The sequence below is a fragment of the Lucilia sericata genome, unplaced genomic scaffold (assembly GCF_015586225.1).
Source record: "Lucilia sericata isolate MDLA Ls3-8-SP2 unplaced genomic scaffold, ASM1558622v1 Contig000255F_arrow, whole genome shotgun sequence".
Taxonomy (NCBI): domain Eukaryota; kingdom Metazoa; phylum Arthropoda; class Insecta; order Diptera; family Calliphoridae; genus Lucilia; species Lucilia sericata.
Window position 1 is genome coordinate 266,807 of NW_023994281.1, and position 22,724 is coordinate 289,530.

At 27.1% G+C, this 22,724-nt stretch overlaps 1 protein-coding gene across 1 annotated transcript in view; it reads left to right on the top strand.

Annotated features, from left to right (window-relative positions):
* Positions 1–22,724, top strand: part of LOC119602820 — a 68,181-nt gene that overhangs the window by 35,676 nt on the left and 9,781 nt on the right. Inside the window, 1 exon segment of the mRNA XM_037954570.1 lies at positions 10,657–10,730. Coding sequence (XP_037810498.1) covers positions 10,657–10,730 — 74 coding nt within the window.

Consider the following 22,724-nt stretch of genomic DNA (forward strand, 5'->3'; position numbering starts at 1 on the left):
ATTTTAAGTGTAAGCATTTCATATTTAAAACATAAATAGCTAAGTTATATGCAGAAGGAAATTATTCATAATTTAAAAAAATTAAATTATTAAAGAATTAATTGTTAATTGTTTTCTTTAATTATTTGTCCTCAAATTTTTCGTTCCTTGTAGATTTTGCATTAGCTTTCACATAAGTATTTAAGTTAAATTATGTTTCTAATACAAACAAAAACAATCTTTAAGTTTTCTTAAGCAAACAAATAGAAAAAATATTTTTAATGTAATTCCTTGAAAGCCATAATAAAGTATCTATGTCTATCACAACATAAATCAAAATACAAAATTATTTATTTATAGTTAATCTGTTTTTGATAAAGTAAATGGAAAAGATGTTACAAACTTTGTTATAAAAATATATCAAAAGTTATTTATTTATATAATTCTATAAAAAAAGTTATAGTTATATTTCGAAATTTATTAATGTGTTATTTATTTCTTTATGTATCCTTATATTATGTATCAATAATGTTAAATTATGTATGAATGTTATGGAAAATATCCAGACAATGGCAGACATTTTTATGTATCCCAGTAGGGGGTATTTTTTAATACAAGTCTTCGTTCAATATACTTACATACAAAATAATTCAAATATAAAGGAAAAAAAAGAATCACGATAATTTTTTATAAACAGAAAATTCAATTTATCGAGAATTTTCTATTTAAAGAAAATTTATCGGAAATTTTCTATTAAAAGAAAATGCATCAAAAAAATTTTTAGATAGCAAATTTATCGAATATTGTCTATAAAAAGAAAATTTATTAAAAATATTCTACAAAAAAATTATCGATAATCTTGAATAAAAAAATGTAATCGACATTTTTTTATAAAAAGAAAATTTATGGAAAATTTACTATAAAAAGCAAAATTTATGTAAATTTACTATAAAAAGGAACAGTTTTCTAAAATTTCTTATAAAAGCACTTTATCAAAAATTTATAAAAAAAATTTCTATGAAAAGAAAATTTATCAAAAATATTCTAAAAAGAAAACTTACCGAATATTCTCTAAAAATAAACTTTATCAATAATTTTCTAGAAAGAAAATGTTTTGACAAAAGATAATTACGAAATATGTTATCAAAATACAATTTATCGAAAATTTGTGCAAAATTGTTTTTAAAAAGATAAACTTTATTTATTGTCTTTAGAAAGAAAATTTATCGATAATTTTCTATGAAAAAATAGTTATCGAAAATTTTCTATATAAAGAGAATTAATTCATCGAATATTTTCTAAAAAAAAAAATGTTGAAAATGATTTAAACTAGAAAATGTTTTTATAAAAAAGGGAATTTTTCTAGAAAATTCATGGAAAATTTTCTATAAAGGAAAATTCATAGAAAATTTTCTATAAAGGAAAATTCATGGAAAATTTTCTATAAAAGGAAAATTCATGGAAAATTTTCTATAAAAAGAAAATTCATGGAAAATTTTCTATAAAAAGAAAATTCATGGAAAATTTTCTATAAAAAGAAAATTCATGGAAAATTTTCTATAAAAAGAAAATTCATGGAAAATTTTCTATAAAAAGAAATTTCATGGAAAATTTTCTATAAAAAGAAATTTCATTTTTATAAAAAGAAAATTTATGGAAAATTTACTATAAAAAGCAAAATTTATGTAAATTTACTATAAAAAGGAACAGTTTTCTAAAATTTCTTATAAAAGCACTTTATCAAAAATTTATAAAAAAAATTTCTATGAAAAGAAAATTTATCAAAAATATTCTAAAAAGAAAACTTACCGAATATTCTCTAAAAATAAACTTTATCAATAATTTTCTAGAAAGAAAATGTTTTGACAAAAGATAATTACGAAATATGTTATCAAAATACAATTTATCGAAAATTTGTGCAAAATTGTTTTTAAAAAGATAAACTTTATTTATTGTCTTTAGAAAGAAAATTTATCGATAATTTTCTATGAAAAAATAGTTATCGAAAATTTTCTATATAAAGAGAATTAATTCATCGAATATTTTCTAAAAAAAAAAATGTTGAAAATGATTTAAACTAGAAAATGTTTTTATAAAAAAGGGAATTTTTCTAGAACTTCCGTTTTAAACGAGATTGTATCGAACATTTTCTATAAAAAGAGAATTTATAGAACATTTTCTACTAAAAGAGAATTTATAGGAAATTTTCTATAAAAAGAGAATTTATCGAAAATTTTCTAAAAAGAGAATTTATCGAACATTTTCTATTAAAGAGAATTCTCTATAAAAAGAGATTTTATCTAAAATTCTTTATAAAAAGAGAATTTATCGAAAATTTTCTATAAAAAGAGAATTAAAAGAAAATTTTCTATAAAAGGAGAATTTATCGAAATTTTTATAAAAAGAGAATTTATTAAAAATTTTCTATAAGAAGAGAATTTATTGAAAATTTTCTATAAGAAGAAAACTTATCGAAAATTTTCTATAAGAAGAGATTTATCGAACATTTTCTATAAAAAGAGAATTTATCGAAAATGTTTCTATAAAAAGAGAATTAATCGAAAATTTTCTATAAAAAAAGAATTTATCGAAAATGTTTCTATTAAAAGAAAATTTGTCGAAAATTTTCTATATAAAGAGAATTTATCGAAAATTGCCTATAAAAAGAGAATTTATCGAAAATTTTCTGTAAAAAGAGAATTTATCGAAAATTTTCTGTAAAAAGAGAATTTATCGAAAATTTTCTGTAAAAAGAGAATTTATCGAAATTTTTCTGTAAAAAGAGAATTTATCGAAATTTTTCTGTAAAAAGAGAATTTATCTTCTTTAAAAAGCGAATTTATCGAAAATATTTTATAAAAATAAAATTTATCGAAAAGGTTTTATAAAAAGAGAATTTATCGAAAAATTTTCTATTAAGGGAAAATTTATCGAAAATTATTTATAGAAAGAGATTTTATCGAAAATTTTTTATAAAAAGAGAATTTATCGAAAAATTTTCTATAAAGGGAAAATTTATCGAAAATTATTTATAAAAAGAGATTTTATCGAAAATTATCTATATAAAAAATAAAAAAGAAAAATAGTTTTTTTAGGTGAACGTTTTCTTTATCTTGTTTCTTAAGTTTTTTGTGTAATAATTATGATGATGATTTTAACAGCAAAAATCATAACAAAAAATCTTAGAAAATAGAAATTATCTCTGATGTCATTAAAACCAGACATTGCAAGCAAATTAATTTAATCCTTCAGTAACAAAAAACGACAAAGAAAACACAAAACATGGTAATAAAATATTTACCAAATAACTCACTCATCAAATAATATTACAATGAGTAATTCCAGCAAATTTATGAACATATTAAAACACACAAAAAATACACATTTGTAATTAGATAAACAGCTGATATGAAAAAATTAATATAATTTGGCTTAAATCAGTCTAGTTGTTAAGCTTAAAAACTTATATTTTTGTTATTGTATTTAAAGAGCTAGTCTAACAAATAGGTATAGATACCAAAACATTCCTTTCAGCTTGCTTTGCTTTTTGATACAAATTAATTTTTATGATATTTTACTTAGTTAAATGTTGTTGCTATTTGACTGTAGTAATAACAATAACAATATCAACATCAGAAAATAAATGTAATACTATTATAATGTACTTTACATTAAAACAATAACAATCTCTATACATGCTACTTAAATACATTTTATGTAATAAATTTTACTTAAAAAAGTAAATGATTTTTATGGAATCATGTAAGAGAAAAAGTACAAGGACAGCATTTTTTTTTATTTATTAGAAAAACAAGTTAAAGTGCTCAAGTCAGCGTCTTTGTAATGAAATATGTATGTTATGAAATTAAATTAATTTCAAATCTTGAAAACAGTAAATCTCAACTTCACTAGCATATAAAATTTTCTATCAAAAGGAGTTTTCTCGAAAATTTTCTATCAATAGGAAATTAATGAAAAATTTTCTATCGAAAGGAATTTTATCGAAAATTTTCTATCGAAAGGAAATCTATAGAAAGGAAATTTATCGACAATTTTCTATAAAAGAAAATTTATCGAAAATTTTCTATAAAAAGAAGATTTATCGACAACTTTCTATGAAAAGAAGATTTATCGAAAATTTTCTATGAAAAGAAAATTTATTGAAAATTTTTTATAAAAAGAAAATTTATAGAAAATTTTCTATGAAAGAGAACCTATCGAAATTTTCTATGAAAAGAGAACTTATCAAAAATTTTTTATGAAAAGAAAGTTTATCGAAAATTTTCTATAAAATGAGAATTCATCGAAAAATTTCAATAAAATGAGAATTCATCGGAGATTTTCTATAAAATGAGAATTCATCGATAATTTTCTATAAAAACAAAATTCATCGATAATTTTCTATAAAAACAAAATTCATCGATAATTTTCTATAAAAACAAAATTCATCGATAATTTTCTATAAAAACAAAATTCATCGATAATTTTCTATAAAAACAAAATTCATCGATAATTTTCTATAAAAACAAAATTCATCGATAATTTTCTATAAAAACAAAATTCATCGATAACTTTCTATAAAAACAAAATTCATCGATAATTTTCTATAAAAACAAAATTCATCGATAACTTTCTATAAAAACAAAATTCATCGATAATTTTCTATAAAAACAAAATTCATCGATAATTTTCTATAAAAAAAAATTCATCGATAATTTTCTATAAAAAGAAAATTCATCGATAATTTTCTATAAAAACAAAATTCATCGATAATTTTCTATAAAAAGAAAATTCATCGAAAATTTTCTATGAAAAGAAAATTCATCGAAAATTTTCTATAAAAAGAAAATTCATCGAAAATTTTCTATAAAAAGAAAATTCATCGAAAATTTTCTATAGATAGAAAATTCATCGAAAATTTTCTATAAAAAGAAAATTCATGGAAAATTTTCTATAAAAAGAAAATTCATGGAAAATTTTCTATAAAAAGAAAATTCATGGAAAATTTTCTATAAAAAGAAAATTCATGGAAAATTTTCTATAAAAAGAAAATTCATGGAAAATTTTCTATAAAGGAAAATTCATAGAAAATTTTCTATAAAGGAAAATTCATGGAAAATTTTCTATAAAAGGAAAATTCATGGAAAATTTTCTATAAAAAGAAAATTCATGGAAAATTTTCTATAAAAAGAAAATTCATGGAAAATTTTCTATAAAAAGAAAATTCATGGAAAATTTTCTATAAAAAGAAAATTCATGGAAAATTTTCTATAAAAAGAAATTTCATGGAAAATTTTCTATAAAAAGAAATTTCATGGAAAATTTTCTATAAAAAGAAATTTCATGGAAAATTTTCTATGAAAAGAAAATTTATCGAAAATTTTCTATGAAAAGAAAATTTATCGAAAATTTTCTATGAAAAGAAAATTTATCGAAAATTTTCTATGAAAAGAAAATTTATCGAAAATTTTCTATGAAAAGAAAATTTATCGAAAATTTTCTATGAAAAGAAAATTTATCGAAAATTTTCTATGAAAAGAAAATTTATCGAAAATTTTCTATGAAAAGAACATTTATCGAAAATTTTCTATGAAAAGAAAATTTATCGAAAATTTTCTATGAAAAGAAAATTTATCGAAAATTTTCTATGAAAAGAAAATTTATCGAAAATTTTCTATGAAAAGAAAATTTATCGAAAATTTTCTATGAAAAGAAAATTTATCGAAAATTTTCTATGAAAAGAAAATTTATCGAAAATTTTCTATGAAAAGAACATTTATCGAAAATTTTCTATGAAAAGAAAATTTATCGAAAATTTTCTATGAAAAGAAAATTTATCGAAAATTTTCTATGAAAAGAAAATTTATCGAAAATTTTCTATGAAAAGAAAATTTATCGAAAATTTTCTATGAAAAGAAAATTTATCGAAAATTTTCTATGAAAAGAAAATTTATCGAAAATTTTCTATTAAAAGAAAATTTATCGAAAATTTTCTTTAAAAAGAAAATTTATGGAAAATTTTCTATGAAAAGAAAACTTATCGAAAATTTTCTATACAAAGACAATTTATCGAAAATTTTCTATAAAAAGAAAATTTATCGAAAATTTTCTATGAAATGAAAATTTATCGAAAATTTTCAAGAAAATTTATGGAAAATTTTCTATGAAAAGAAAACTTATCGAAAATTTTCTATACAAAGACAATTTATCGAAAATTTTCTATAAATACAAAATTTATCGAAAATTTTCTATGAAATGAAAATTTATCGAAAATTTTCAATAAAAATAGAATTTATCGAAAATTTTCAATAAAAATAGAATTTATCGAAAATTTTCAATAAAAATAGAATTTATCGAAAATTTTCAACAAAAAGAGGATTTATCGAAAATTTTCAATAAAAAGAGAATTTATCGAAAATTTTCAATAAAAAGAAAATTCATTGAAATTTATCAAACATTTTGAATAAAAAGAAAATTTATCGAAAATTTCTATTAAAAAGAAAATTCATTGAAAATTTCCTGTAAAAAGAAAATTCATCGAAAATTTCCTATAAAAAGAAAATTTATCGAAAATTTCTTATAAAAAGAAAATTTATCGAAAATTTCTTATAAAAAGGAAATTTATCGAAAATTTTCTATAAAAAGAAAATTCATCGAAAATTTTCTATAAAAAGAAAATTCATCGAAAATTTTCTATAAAAAGAAAATTCATCGAAAATTTTCTATAAAAAGAAAATTCATCGAAAATTTTCTATAAAAAGAAAATTCATCGAAAATTTTCTATAAAAAGAAAATTCATCGAAAATTTTCTATAAAAAGAAAATTCATCGAAAATTTTCTATAAAAAGAAAATTCATTGAAAATTTTTTATAAAAAGAAAATTTATCGAAATTTTTTTATTACAAAGAAAATTCATCGAAAATTTTCTATAAAAAGAAAATTTATTAGAATCGGTAATTCTATATAGAAAGACATTTTTTGGGACGCAGAACTATCCACGAAATATCGCTTTTCTATAGTTTTGTGATAGAATCTAATATATTGGGTCTATTATCATTATTATTTCTTAATTAGAACTAATCAGTTTCATTACATTTTCTATTTAATTGGTTCCTTGAGATCACATTTCTCTGGCAATTAGGACTATTCGGAAGGTCCCATTGTGCAGTTAATTTGAAAACACAAATTATTTGTTAACTTAATTACAAAAGATTTTGTTGCTGTTGTCAACATTTTCCTCTTACTCAAATTGAGAATATGACTAGGTTCATTTATTAATCTACTTCTTTGTTATTTTCCCTTTCCAAGTAAAACTATGTTTATGACATTAAAGTAAAATGACTTTTAATATTTAGTTGCAGTTGGATATTTTTGTTTTATTTGTAGCTTGTTTTGTGCCTTCTTCGTTATAAAATTGTAATGTAATCACGTTTAAGTAAACTGAGATAGAGAAAAATATGACATGTCATGTACGTAAGAGCAACTGAGTAGGTACTCATGTGAGTTTTGTGTAAAACATGTATTTTATAAATGTTAAGCCTCTTTGGTGTTCTTGTTTTGCCTCTTCCTTAACCGTTGCCCTCCAGATTCCTTATAACGAGAGAAATGTTAGATGGAGAATGTGGTACGGTAGACATAAAAATGTCAAATGTACATACAAAGTAATGTAATTTATGTATATATTATATACACTTACATATGTACATATACATATACAAGTATGTTATATGCTTAGTTTTTATTCTATTTCTTTCCCGCTGTTTGAATATCAAATTATTAGACAAATAGTATGTTTTTCTCTGCCTCATCTTGCTAACAAATATAAGAGGCTTTCCTTTGACGAACGAGATTTTGAGGAAAAAATATGATTTATACTCTGTTTTGGCTGCCTGAGAAAAAAATCTTAAAAATATGAATTTGTAAAAATGAAATTTATTAAGTGCATAAATTTATTATTAATTCTTGAGTGGAGTGAAAAATAAAGACAAACACAAGGTTTTTAATAAAAAACGCATTTGAAATTTAAGTTAATTATTTTAGAACTTTAATATTTAATAACTATTTGATTGTTTAAATTTTATTTGTAAAGAAAATTTTTAAATTCGTTTTAAAATACTAAACTAGAAATTTCGTAGGTTTCCTTATTTTTGTTTAAATTAATATTGTCTATACTCTCTAGTCACTGATATGAAATTTATTACACTTTGTTATAACTGACAAGTTAATTTAAGTTTTTGAAAAATACTTACAATATGAATGGGTTTAACATATGAAATAGAAATGGTATTAGACACACATGATACTTAAATATAGATGTAATAAATGTTCACATATCTGCATGTAAATATAATATATTTATTACTTGTATACGATATCATTAGGTGGGTACCACTTCTAAGAAAACAAGGCTGGCTTCAAAAAAACAAGGAATATTTAAATATATTTAGACCTTAAAACGAGTTTAAGTCTTGAACTCACCAATTCTTAAATGAATATTAAAAAAACGAGAATGTATAAATAATTTTCTATAAAAAGAATTTATCAAAAATTTTCAAAAAAAAAAAAGAGAATTTATCGAACACTTTCTATAAAAAGAAAATTTATTGAAAATTTTCTATAAAAAGAGAATTTATCGAAAAAATTCTATAAAAAGAGAATTTATCGAAAATTTTCTATTAAAAGAGAATTTGTCGAAAATTTTCTGTAAAAAGAGAATTTATCGAAAATTTTCTATATAAAGAGAATTTATCGGAAATTTTCTATAAAAAAGAGAATTTATCGGAAATTTTCTATAAAATGAGAATTTATCGGAAATTTTCTATAAAAAAGAGAATTTATCGAATATTTTCTATAAAGAGAGAATTTATCAAAAATTTGTTATAAAAGAGAATTCATCGAAAATTTCCAATACATACAAAGAGAATTAATCGAAAATTTTCTACAAAAAGATTATCTATCGAATTCTTCGACAATTTCCTATAAAAGGAGAAATTTCCTACACAAAGAGATTTTATCGAAAATTTTCTATAAAAAGAAAATTGCCTATAAAAAGAGATTTTATCGAAAATTTACTATAAAAAAGAGAATTTATCGAAAATTTTCTATAAAAAGAAAATTTATTGAAAATTTTCTATAAAAAGAGAATTTGTCGAAAATTATCTATAAAAAAAGGAGCATTCATCGAAAATTTTTTATAAAAAGAGAATTTATCGAAAATTTTCTATAAAAAGAGAATTTATCGAAAATTTTCTATAAAAAAAGAGAATTTATCGAAAATTTTCTATAAAAAGAGAATTTATCGAAAATTCTCTATAAAAAGAGAATGTATCGAAAATTCTCTATAAAAAGAGAATTTATCGAAAATTTTCTATAAAAAGAGAATATATCGAAAATTTTCTATAAAAAGAGAATTTATCGAAAATTTTCTATAAAAAGAGAATTTATCGAAAATTTTCTATAAAAAGAGAATTTATCGAAAATTTTCTATCAAAAGAAAATTAATCGAAAAATTTCTATAAAAAGAGAATTTATTGAAAATTTTCTATTAAAGAGAATTTATCGAAAATTTTCTATAAAAAGAGAAATAATCGAAAGTTTTCTATAAAGAGACAATTTATCAAAAGTTGTCTAGAAAAAGAATGTTTATCGAAAATTTTCTATAAAACCAATTTCGAAATAAAAATATATCAAAAATATTTACGATCTTAAGTATGAATCATTAAAGAACTATTCCTATTGTATATTTACCGAATACTTATGTACATACATTAGGGTGTTTCCTCTTGAAAAACTTGATATCAGTAGCATATAACGGAAAAATATATCTAAAATCTTTTCAAAATTGTTCGTGGTCAGTATATAAATACGCCTCGTTTGAGAGTTATTCCTTTATGAGATTCTTAAAAAGTCCTTTCCTTGAGACACTCTAATGTACAAATATATGTACCATTTATTTATCAAAAACATACAAATAAAATGTTTATTTATTATATAAGTATTAATGGTATTTACCTTGGTATTTATCTGCCATAGTAAAATGCTTATTTTAATTTGATTAAAATTACATTTATATTACCTGCAAAAAGAAAATATTTATGTAATAAGTAAGTAAATATAAAAGTAATTTAATTTAATTAAAAGTTAAAACTAAGTTTAACTTAAAGTCAGCCCAACTTACTTGTAAGAATGTTAATTTAATTTTAAAAATGTTTTACTTACATAAGATACATTTAAGTTACATATTTGTTCAAAACTATTTATACAATGATATTTTCATTTACAGACATTTTAAGTTTTAACTGGTATTTGTGATTTATAACTTTACTAGTATAAAATTCTTTTAGCTCTTAAACTATTTAATTTTACTTAAATACCAATGTATAAAAACTTTTCTCATATTAGCTTGTTATACATATTAGTAATTTATTAACTATCTATCTAGCTTATAAGACAGCAACTTTAAAAAATTGTGTACAAAATTGTAGCCGCTTCTTTTAAACCAGTTATTAGTAATTATGTTGATGTTAATGTTTCTATAAAATATCTAAAAGCCATTATGTTTTAAGTGTGTAATTAGATTTAATTGTGTGTAATAACAAACTAAATGTCTAATAATTTAATACAAATTTAGCTGAAATTGTTAAATTAAATATTAATTAAATCTTTTCTGCCATTTAGCTAATCCAACATTATATGCCCACTATGTATTCAATACACTAGACCAGGATCACACGGGTATCGTAAGTTTTGAGGTAAGTTTTATCAAATCGTTTTCTTCTAAATATGTCCAAAGACAATAATTCTCGAAAAATGCGTTACAAAATAAGAAATCTTATAGAGTAGCAGTTCCTTCTTACTAGGATATATTCGTAGTTATATAACTTCCTATTTTTTTCCCAAAGATCTAAATTTTTCCCAACATTAAACTTTTGAAAACAAATTACTTGACAAAGAGTTTTATTTCCTTTCGCTCATTTATTTCCTTCCTTTTTTTCTATTAGTCTGTAAAAAAAAAAAAACTTTGTATAAAATTGCAGCACGAAAAACACCTAAAAACATTTTTGAATGCCACTTAAAAACAGAAGTTTTCATTAGAACCATATAAATTTTTTTTTGTTGGTTTTCAGAATTATTTTTTTGCAAATTTTTTCATTGAAGTAAATGTAGTGAATTTTTCTTTTTGCACTATAAAACTGTTTTTGACAACTACAGTTCAGGCCAGACAACGTGCTTTTTACAAGGCAAAAAAGTAAATGTCTACAAAAAGTGAATTTCACTCACTTTCTACTAAAAACATTCATATGAAAAGGTTTTTTAGTTTTTTTTTTAAGCTCAATTACTTTGTCATTACACAGCAACTAAGCCGCTGGTATTTTTACGTGGTATGTGACAGGTTTTGGTTTTGTAATGCCGGTGTGTTTGTTTTAAGACAACAGACCTCATCAAATGTCAGTGTCAGTTGACCTGAGTGAAATTAATTTTTTCAGTATGACAGTTTTCTTTTTCAAGTTTTAATTCTTTTATTTGCAACAAAAATGTGAAATTGAAAGCGCAGTACTTGTGCAGGTAAAAGGGTGCTTAATTGTAAGACAAAACTTACAAAATTACATTAACTTAAGTGAAATAAAAACAGTACGTGTTTTGAACATTTTATGTTTTGGTTCAGTTCTAGTTCAGTTCTATTTCAGTTCTAGTTCAGTTTAGTTCAGTTCTAGTTCAGTTCTAGTTCAGTTCTTGTTCAGTTCTAGTTCAGTTCTAGTTCAGTTCTAGTTTAGTTCAGTTCTAGTTCAGTTCTAGTTCAGTTCTAGTTCAGTTCTAGTTCAGTTCTAGTTCAGTTCTAGTTCAGTTCTAGTTCAGTTCTAGTTCAGTTCTAGTTCAGTTCTAGTTCAGTTCTAGTTCAGTTCTAGTTCAGTTCTAGTTCAGTTCTAGTTCAGTTCTAGTTCAGTTCTAGTTCAGTTCTAGTTCAGTTCTAGTTCAGTTCTAGTTCAGTTCTAGTTCAGTTCTAGTTCAGTTCTAGTTCAGTTCTAGTTCAGTTCTAGTTCAGTTCTAGTTCAGTTCTAGTTCAGTTCTAGTTCAGTTCTAGTTCAGTTCTAGTTCAGTTCTAGTCAGTTCTATTTCAGTTCTAGTTCAGTTCTAGTTCAGTTCGTTCAGTTCTAGTTCAGCTCTAGTTCAGTTCTAGTTCAGTTCTAGTTCAGTTCTAGTTCAGTTCTAGTTCAGTTCTAGTTCAGTTCTAGTTCAGTTCTAGTTCAGTTCTAGTTCAGTTCTAGTTCAGTTCTAGTTCAGTTCTAGTTCAGTTCTAGTTCAGTTCTAGTTCAGTTCTAGTTCAGTTCTAGGTCGTTCTAGTTCAGTCTAGTTCAGTTCTAGTTCAGTTCTAGTTCAGTTCTAGTTCAGTTCTAGTTCAGTTCTAGTTCAGTTCTAGTTCAGTTCTAGTTCAGTTCTAGTCAGTTTCTAGTTCAGTTCTAGTTCATTCTAGTTCAGTTCTAGTTCAGTTCTAGTTCCGTTCTAGTTCAGTTCTAGTTTCAGTTCTAGTTCAGTTCTAGTTCAGTTCTAGTTCATTTCTATTCATTTCTAGTTCAGTTCTAGTTCAGTTCTAGTTCAGTTCTAGTTTCAGTTTCTAGTTCAGTTCTCTAGTTCGTTCTAGTTCAGTTCTAAGTTCAGTTCTAGTTTCATTCTAGTTCAGTCTAGTTCAGTTCTAGTTCAGTTCTAGTTCAGTTCTAGTTCAGTTGCTAGTCAGTTCTAGTTCAGTTCTAGTTTCAGTGTTCTAGTTCAGTTCTGGTCAGTCTACTAGTTCAGTTCTAGTTCAGTCTAGTTCAGTTCTAGGTCAGTTCTAGTTCAGTTCTAGTTCATTCTAGTTCAGTTCTGTTCAGTTCTATGTTCAGTTCTAGTTCAGTTCTAGTTCAGTTCTAGTTCAGTTCTAGTTAAGTTCTAGTTCAGTTCTAGTTCAGTTCTAGTTCAGTTCTAGTTCAGTTCTAGTTCAGTTCTAGTTCAGTTCTAGTTCAGTTCTAGTTCAGTTCTAGTTCAGTTCTAGTTCAGTTCTAGTTCAGTTCTAGTTCAGTTCTAGTTCAGTTCTAGTTCAGTTCTAGTTCAGTTCTAGTTCAGTTCTAGTTCAGTTCTAGTTCAGTTCTAGTTCAGTTCTAGTTCAGTTCTAGTTCAGTTCTAGTTCAGTTCTAGTTCAGTTCTAGTTCAGTTCTAGTTCAGTTCTAGTTCAGTTCTAGTTCAGTTCTAGTTCAGTTCTAGTTCAGTTCTAGTTCAGTTCTAGTTCAGTTCTAGTTCAGTTCTAGTTCAGTTCTAGTTCAGTTCTAGTTCAGTTCTAGTTCAGTTCTAGTTCAGTTCTAGTTCAGTTCTAGTTCAGTTCTAGTTCAGTTCTAGTTCAGTTCTAGTTCAGTTCTAGTTCAGTTCTAGTTCAGTTCTAGTTCAGTTCTAGTTCAGTTCTAGTTCAGTTCTAGTTCAGTTCTAGTTCAGTTCTAGTTCAGTTCTAGTTCAGTTCTAGTTCTAGTTCTAGTTCAGTTTCTAGTTCTAGTTCAGTTCTAGTTCTAGTTCAGTTCTAGTTCAGTTCTAGTTCAGTTCTAGTTCAGTTCTAGTTCAGTTCTAGTTCAGTTCTAGTTCAGTTCTAGTTCAGTTCTAGTTCAGTTCTAGTTCAGTTCTAGTTCAGTTCTAGTTCAGTTCTAGTTCAGTTCTAGTTCAGTTCTAGTTCAGTTCTAGTTCAGTTCTAGTTCAGTTCTAGTTCAGTTCTAGTTCAGTTCTAGTTCAGTTCTAGTTCAGTTCTAGTTCAGTTCTAGTTCAGTTCTAGTTCAGTTTCTAGTTCAGTTCTAGTTCAGTTCTAGTTCAGTTCTAGTTCAGTTCTAGTTCAGTTCTAGTTCAGTTCTAGTTCAGTTCTAGTTCAGTTCTAGTTCAGTTCTAGTTCAGTTCTAGTTCAGTTCTAGTTCAGTTCTAGTTCAGTTCTAGTTCAGTTCTAGTTCAGTTCTAGTTCAGTTCTAGTTCAGTTCTAGTTCAGTTCTAGTTCAGTTCTAGTTCAGTTCTAGTTCAGTTCTAGTTCAGTTCTAGTTCAGTTCTAGTTCAGTTCTAGTTCAGTTCTAGTTCAGTTCTAGTTCAGTTCTAGTTTCAGTTCTAGTTCAGTTCTAGTATTCTAGTTCAGTTCTAGTTCAGTTCTAGTTCAGTTCTAGTTCAGTTCAGTTCAGTTCTAGTTCAGTTCTAGTTCAGTTCTAGTTCAGTTCTAGTTCAGTTCTAGTTCAGTTCTAGTTCAGTTCTAGTTCAGTTCTAGTTCAGTTCTAGTTCAGTTCTAGTTCAGTTCTAGTTCAGTTCTAGTTCAGTTCTAGTTCAGTTCTAGTTCAGTTCTAGTTCAGTTCTAGTTCAGTTCTAGTTCAGTTCTAGTTCAGTTCTAGTTCAGTTCTAGTTCAGTTCTAGTTCGTTCTAGTTCAGTTCTAGTTCAGTTCTAGTTCAGTAGTCAGTTCTAGTTCAGTTCTAGTTCAGTTCTAGTTCAGTTCTAGTTCAGTTCTAGTTCAGTTCTAGTTCAGTTCTAGTTCAGTTCTAGTTCAGTTCTAGTTCAGTTCTAGTTCAGTTCTAGTTCAGTTCTAGTTCAGTTCTAGTTCAGTTCTAGTTCAGTTCTAGTTCAGTTCTAGTTCAGTTCTAGTTCATTCTAGTTCAGTTCTAGTTCAGTTCTAGTTCAGTTCTAGTTCAGTTCTAGTTCAGTTCTAGTTCAGTTCTAGTTCAGTTCTAGTTCAGTTCTAGTTCAGTTCTAGTTCAGTTCTAGTTCAGTTCTAGTTCAGTTCTAGTTCATTCTAGTTCAGTTCTAGTTCAGTTCTAGTTCAGTTCTAGTTCAGTTCTAGTTCAGTTCTAGTTCAGTTCTAGTTCAGTTCTAGTTCAGTTCTAGTTCAGTTCTAGTTCAGTTCTAGTTCAGTTCTAGTTCAGTTCTAGTTCAGTTCTAGTTCAGTTCTAGTTCAGTTCTAGTTCAGTTCTAGTTCAGTTCTAGTTCAGTTCTAGTTCAGTTCTAGTTCAGTTCTAGTTCAGTTCTAGTTCAGTTCTAGTTCAGTTCTAGTTCAGTTCTAGTTCAGTTCTAGTTCAGTTCTAGTTCAGTTCTAGTTCAGTTCTAGTTCAGTTCTAGTTCATTCTAGTTCAGTTCTAGTTCAGTTCTAGTTCAGTTCTAGTTCAGTTCTAGTTCTAGTTCAGTTCTAGTTCTAGTTCAGTTCTAGTTCTAGTTCAGTTCTAGTTCAGTTCTAGTTCAGTTCTAGTTCAGTTCTAGTTCAGTTCTAGTTCAGTTCTAGTTCAGTTCTAGTTCAGTTCTAGTTCAGTTCTAGTTCAGTTCTAGTTCAGTTCTAGTTCAGTTCTAGTTCAGTTCTACTTCAGTTCTAGTTCAGTTCTAGTTTAGTTCTAGTTTAGTTCTAGTTCAGTTCTAGTTCAGTTTTCTAGTTCAGTTCTAGTTCAGTTCTAGTTCAGTTCTAGTTCAGTTCTAGTTCAGTTCTAGTTCAGTTCTAGTTCAGTTCTAGTTCAGTTCTAGTTCAGTTCTAGTTCAGTTCTAGTTCAGTTCTAGTTCAGTTCTAGTTCAGTTCTAGTTCAGTTCTAGTTCAGTTCTAGTTCAGTTCTAGCTCAGTTCTAGCTCAGTTCTAGTTCAGTTCTAGTTCAGTTCTAGTTCAGTTCTAGTTCAGTTCTAGTTCAGTTCTGTTCAGTTTCTAGTTCTAGTTCATTTCTAGTTCAGTTCTAGTTCAGTTCTAGTTCAGTTCTAGTTCAGTTCTAGTTCAGTTCTAGTTCAGTTCTAGTTCAGTTCTAGTTCAGTTCTAGTTCAGTTCTAGTTCAGTTCTAGTTCAGTTCTAGTTCAGTTCTAGTTCAGTTCTAGTTCAGTCTGTTCAGTTCTAGTTCAGTTCTAGTTCAGTTTCTAGTTCAGTTCTAGTTCAGTTTCTAGTTCAGTTCTAGTTCAGTTCTAGTTCAGTTCTAGTTCAGTTCTAGTTCAGTTCTAGTTCAGTTCGTTCAGTTCTAGTTCAGTTCTAGTTCAGTTCTAGTTCAGTTCTAGTTCAGTTCTAGTTCAGTTCTAGTTCAGTTCTAGTTCAGTTCTAGTTCAGTTCTAGTTCAGTTCTAGTTCAGTTCTAGTTCAGTTCTAGTTCAGTTCTAGTTCAGTTCTAGTTCAGTTCTAGTTCAGTTCTAGTTCAGTTCTAGTTCAGTTCTAGTTCAGTTCTAGTTCAGTTCTAGTTCAGTTCTAGTTCAGTTCTAGTTCATTCTAGTTCAGTTCTAGTTCAGTTCTAGTTCAGTTCTAGTTCAGTTCTAGTTCAGTTCTAGTTCAGTTCTAGTTCAGTTCTAGTTCAGTTCTAGTTCAGTTCTAGTTCAGTTCTAGTTCAGTTCTAGTTCAGTTCTAGTTCAGTTCTAGTTCAGTTCTAGTTCAGTTCTAGTTCAGTTCTAGTTCAGTTCTAGTTCAGTTCTAGTTCAGTTCTATTCAGTTCTAGTTCAGTTCTAGTTCAGTTCTAGTTCAGTTCTAGTTCAGTTCTAGTTCAGTTCTAGTTCAGTTCTAGTTCAGTTCTAGTTCAGTTCTAGTTCAGTTCTAGTTCAGTTCTAGTTCAGTTCTAGTTCAGTTCTAGTTCAGTTCTAGTTCAGTTCTAGTTCAGTTCTAGTTCGTTCTAGTTCAGTTCTAGTTCAGTTCTAGTTCAGTTCTAGTTCAGTTCTAGTTCAGTTCTAGTTTCAGTTCTAGTTCAGTTCTAGTTCAGTTCTAGTTCAGTTCTAGTTCAGTTCTAGTTCAGTTCTAGTTCAGTTCTAGTTCAGTTCTAGTTCAGTTCTAGTTCAGTCTAGTTCAGTTCTAGTTCAGTTCTAGTTCAGTTCTAGTTCAGTTCTAGTTCAGTTCTAGTTCAGTTCTAGTTCAGTTCTAGTTCAGTTCTAGTTCAGTTCTAGTTCAGTTCTAGTTCAGTTCTAGTTCAGTTCTAGTTCAGTTCTAGTTCAGTTCTAGTTCAGTTCTAGTTCAGTTCTAGTTCCAGTTCTAGTACATTTTTCATCGGTATAATATTGTTAAAGAAAAACAATTTATTTCATATAAGTTTTGTTTTATATTAGGTGATCCACTCAATGGCCTTTTGTTAGTTAAAGCAATTAAAATATTTATACAAAAACAACAAATAATATTGTTTATTCATTAAACATGTAATTAAATAATAAAACAACAACAAGTTTTAGACCTTCATTTAGAATTTTTTTATTCCTTCTGCAGCTTTTATTATACAAACATATATTCTGCTGTGTAAATAGTAAATTTTCACAAAAATATAATAAACAGATTGACCTTCGACCTTTTACATAATTAAGCTTTTTAACCAAAAATAACAACACTATAAAAAGAAATATGTATATAACAAAATATGTAAGAGGGTAGAGTATAAAGAGCATAGATAAATATAGAGAAAAGGAGGTTTGCTACTGGTAATTATTATGAAACATGTCTGTTGGTTTTTCTACGGTTTTCCCATGCAGTTATTTTTGGTTGTCCCTTCACTTATTTAAACATTAACAAACATTTAGTCATGTTGTTATAGTTGATATTGTTGTTACTACTACCACTACTACTTTACGATGTTATTTGTTATTGTTTTTTATAAGGGGGGTCGCGACAACATAATAAGCTAATGAGGTTTTCATTGTATTCTTTTGGTAACAACAACAGTAACAGTAGCGGAGAAAATAACGATATAAAACAAGTTGTAAAAACTCTAAGCCAAACAGTGAGAACGGGAGAAGAAGAAAATGTAAAGAAAGAAATAAAATCACCAGGGGCAGCTTTGGTGATTGGCTTTTTCTACATTTACACATTAACTTTCGCCTCAGAATGGTAATTTATTTAAGCCTCCTTAATGTTGGTCGCTCATAAAATTTTAACAAGCATACAAACACAATCACATAGAGAATACAGTGGGCCAAGTAAATAAAATAAATAGTTTTATCACCTAAAGCAATTTCACAACTGTCGTTAAAAACTTAAAAAGACTTGCCTTACCATTTAATAAAATTTATGGTTATTGGTCTAGCAATATATAATATATTTATTTCCTAATTTTAATTCACTCTACCGTACTATATAACCAAAATAAAGAAGTAGAAAAGTATAGTCGGACATGGCCGACTATATGATACCCTACACCATGGGTATATTTTAAAAATTATATATTTTTCATAAAGAAACTTTTATGTTGAATTTTACCTTAATTCCGATGTATTTAGCAATTTATTGACAAAAAATTAAATTTCTAAAAGAGGCTTTATATGGGAGTTAGAGTCAAATATGGGCCGATCCTCAGCAAATTGGGAAGAGGAATGTAATTTTATATAAAATTAGTTATACTGAATTCCATCGCTATACTAATAGTTATAAGTGAATTTTTGGACGGTAAAGATATTTTTTAAAGGGGGGTTTGTATGGAGGCTAGGGTCAAACGACGGCCGATCATTATAAAAATTGGCGAGATAGTAGTATATTTTACGTAGTTATGAGTTAAAAACCCTAAATCGGAAGGTAAGGTTGTATGGGGGCTAGGTGAAATAATGGACCGGTTTCAACAATTTTCAATAGGCATCGTCCTTGTGGCAAAAAAAAAACTCGTATGGTCCAAAATATCTTGAAAATTGTGGCCTGTAGCTTGCGCACAAGGTTTACATGGACGGACGGAAGGACGGATAATTTTAATATTTTTATGCGTTACAAACATCAACACAAACGTATAATACCTTCCCCACTATAGTGGTGTAGGGTATAAAAATGTTATATTTTACAACAAAATAAACCCCAGGAGTAATCACTAATATGTATATGTATCTACAACAACCACATTTAAAAACAAAATTAAAAATACACAATATTAAAATAGGTGTGAGAGACTGAGTACAAGAGAATTTTTTTTATTTTTAGACCAATGAAAAAAAAATAAAAAAATACTGTTAAACATTTAAAAAAAACAACAACAAGCCCATTATCCTTAGACCCTAATGACTTTATTGTTATGGCTGCTACTATTGTTACGTTGTTTTTGTCTTTTCTTTGTTGTTGTTGCCACCAAAGCCAATACCAGTAGAACAAATGTAAAATTAATGTTAAATTTGTGTTCCTCTTTTTTTTGTAACGAGTTGCAAATTAAGATTTTACCAAAATGATAGACCAATGAAAAAAAATAAAAAAAATACTGTTAAACATTTAAAAAAAACAACAACAAGCCCATTATCCTTAGACCCTAATGACTTTATTGTTATGGCTGCTACTATTGTTACGTTGTTTTTGTCTTTTCTTTGTTGTTGTTGCCACCAAAGCCAATACCAGTAGAACAAATGTAAAATTAATGTTAAATTTGTGTTCCTCTTTTTTTTTGTAACGAGTTGCAAATTAAGATTTTACCAAATGAAAAACACGAATATTATAAATGTTTATGGTTTGTTTTCAGTGTTGTTTATTTTTGTCTTTTTTCTTAATGTCCTGCTCGAAACGTTGATGTGGGTGGTCAGTGTACGCTGGGTGAGATTTTTTACCCGTAAACAAAAAAGTTTAATAAATTTTCTCAAAGCTGTAATTGGAATATTGTTTTTAAATAGGATTAGTGAAGCTATAAAGAACTCTAAAGATATTAAATTTTTAAAGAATGGAGTGTAATTAATTTATTTAGGACCAAGCATAATGAAAGTAGGTTTAATTACTCTGTAGGGCAAAATAATTAATAGCAGTTAAAGAGGAATGACGATGGAAGAACTGAACTCGAACTGTTTTAGTACAGAACTACGACTGATTCTACAATTACAGTAGAATTGAAAATAGAACTGTACTAGAACTGAACTAGAACTAAACTAATGAACTAGACTGAACTAGAACTGAACTAGAACTGAACTAGACTAACTGAACTAGAACTGAACTAGAACTGAACTAGAACTGAACTAGAATTGAACTAGAACTGAACTAGAACTGAACTAGAACTGAACTAGAACTGAACTAGAACTAGAACTAGAACTGAACTAGAACTGAACTAGAACTGAACTAGAAACTGAACTAGAACTGAACTAGAACTGAACTAGAACTGAACTAGAACTGAACTAGAACTCAACTAGAAACTGAACTAGACTGAACTAGAACTGAACTAGAACTGACTAGAACTGAACTAGAACTGAACTGAACTGAACTAGAACTGAACTAGAACTGAACTAGAACTGAACTAGAACTGAACTAGAACTGAACTAGAACTGAACTAGAACTGAACTAGAACTGACTGACTAGAACTGAACTAGAAACTGAACTAGAACTGACTAGAACTAGAACTGAACTAGAACTGAACTAGAACTGAACGAGAACTGAAAACTAGCAACTGGACTAGAACTGAACTAGAACTGAACTAGAAAACTGAACTAGAAACTGAACTAGAACTGAACCTAGAACTCGGAACTAGAACTGAACTAGGAACTGAACTAGGAACCGGAACTAGAACTGAACTAGAACTGAACTAGAACTGAACGAAACTGAAGTAGAACTGAACTAGAACTGAAACTAGAACTGAACTAGAACTGAACTAGAACTGAACTAGAAACTGAACTGAACTGAACTAGAAACGAGAACTAAGAACTGACTAGAACTGAACTAGGAACTGACTAGAACTGAACTAGGAACTGAACTGAAACTGAAACTAGAAACTGAACTAGAACTGAACAGAACTGAACTAGAACTGAACTAGAACTGACGAAACTGAAACTAGAACTGAAACTAGAACTGAACTAGAACTGAACTAGAACTGACCTAGAAACTGGAACTAGAAATGAACTAGAACTGAACTAGAACTGAACTAGAACCTAGAACTGAACTAGAACTGAACTAGAACTGAACTAGAACTGAACTAGAACTGAACTAGACTGAAACTAGAACTGAACTAGAACTGAACTAGAACTGAACTAGAACTGAACTAGAACTGACTAGAACTGAACTAGAACTGAACTAGAACTGAACTAGAACTGAACTAGAACTGAACTAGAACTGAACTAGAACTGAACTAGAACTGAACTAGAACTGAACTAGAACTGAACTAGAACTGAACTAGAACTGAACTAGAACTGAACTAGAACTGAACTAGAACTGAACTAGAACTGAACTAGAACTGAACTAGAACTGAACTAGAACTGAACTAGAACTGAACTAGAACTGAACTAGAACTGAACTAGAACTGAACTAGAACTGAACTAGAACTGAACTAGAACTGAACTAGAACTGAACTAGAACTGAACTAGAACTGAACTAGAACTGAACTAGAACTGAACTAGAACTGAACTAGAACTGAACTAGAACTGAACTAGAACTGAACTAGAACTGAACTAGAACTGAACTAGAACTGAACTAGAACTGAACGGAAACTGAACTAGAACTGAACTAGAACTGAACTAGAACTGAACTAGAACTGAACTAGAACTGAACTAGAACTGAACTAGAACTGAACTAGAACTGAACTAGAACTGAACTAGAACTGAACTAGAACTGAACTAGAATTGAACTAGAACTGAACTAGAACTGAACTAGAACTGAACTAGAACTGAACTAGAACTAAACTAGAACTGAACTAGAACTGAACTAGAACTGAACTAGAACTGAACTAGAACTGAACTAGAACTGAACTAGAACTGAACTAGAACTGAACTAGAACTGAACTAGAACTGAACTAGAACTGAACTAGAACTGAACTAGAACTGAACTAGAACTGAACTAGAACTGAACTAGAACTGAACTAGAACTGAACTAGAACTGAACTAGAACTGAACTAGAACTGAACTAGAACTGAACTAGAACTGAACTAGAACTGAACTAGAAACTAGAATGAACTAAACTGAACTAGAACTGAACTAAAACTAAACTAGACGTGAACTGTGGGTAAACTAAATAGATACAGCTATCGCTGGCTGGAAAATTTTGGATAATAAATGACTTCGATCTTAAACCTAAAACATGATCCTATTTGGCAATGACTCAGAAAGTCATAATTTCAAATTCTTTTAAACCTCAGAGCAAAAACGCTAAAATTTAAAGCATTTAGTGTGTCAATTTTATTTTAAAACATTAATCTTAACAACAGTCTTCCCTTGAAATTTAAAATTAATTTATATTTTTTATGCGTGACACATTTAAAAATGTAATTTTATTTTCTCTTAATATTTATTCAAGACAACTTAAGCAATCTGCTTACTCCTACATCTGAGTTTTTCTAAAAGTTTTGAACAGCAATTAAAGATAAAGCACCCAACAACACTCCAATTTGAAATTAGACTGCATCAGTAGCTTATTAAGAAGAAAACTTCGTTTAAATACTGTTGTCCCACATTAAGAACAAAGCAGACAAAAAAAAAAAACAAGACGAAAAAAATTCTATATAAATTGTACATGTGTTTAAGGCACAAAAAAATTCGTTTTAAATAAATAATTAATTAAGCATAAAATTTAAATGCTTTTTTTTAACACACGCATATACAAATTCTTAAGAATTAAAATTACTTTAATAAAGTTAATAATTTATGAAAATTGTTTTACATATTAATGATTTTTCCGCTCTTTCGCCACCCCTTAAAATGTTCCTTAAATATAATATTCATTTAAAGAGTCAACAATGCTGAAATATTTTGCAAAAGCAACGAACTTTATTAATTTAATTTTCAATCTAATATGACTGTCATTTACTTTTTAATTATGAAACATTTTCAATTATTCGCTACGTAAAATACAATTTCTGAGCCTTTATCGTTTTTTCGAAAGGCTTCTGCTACAGCTCGCA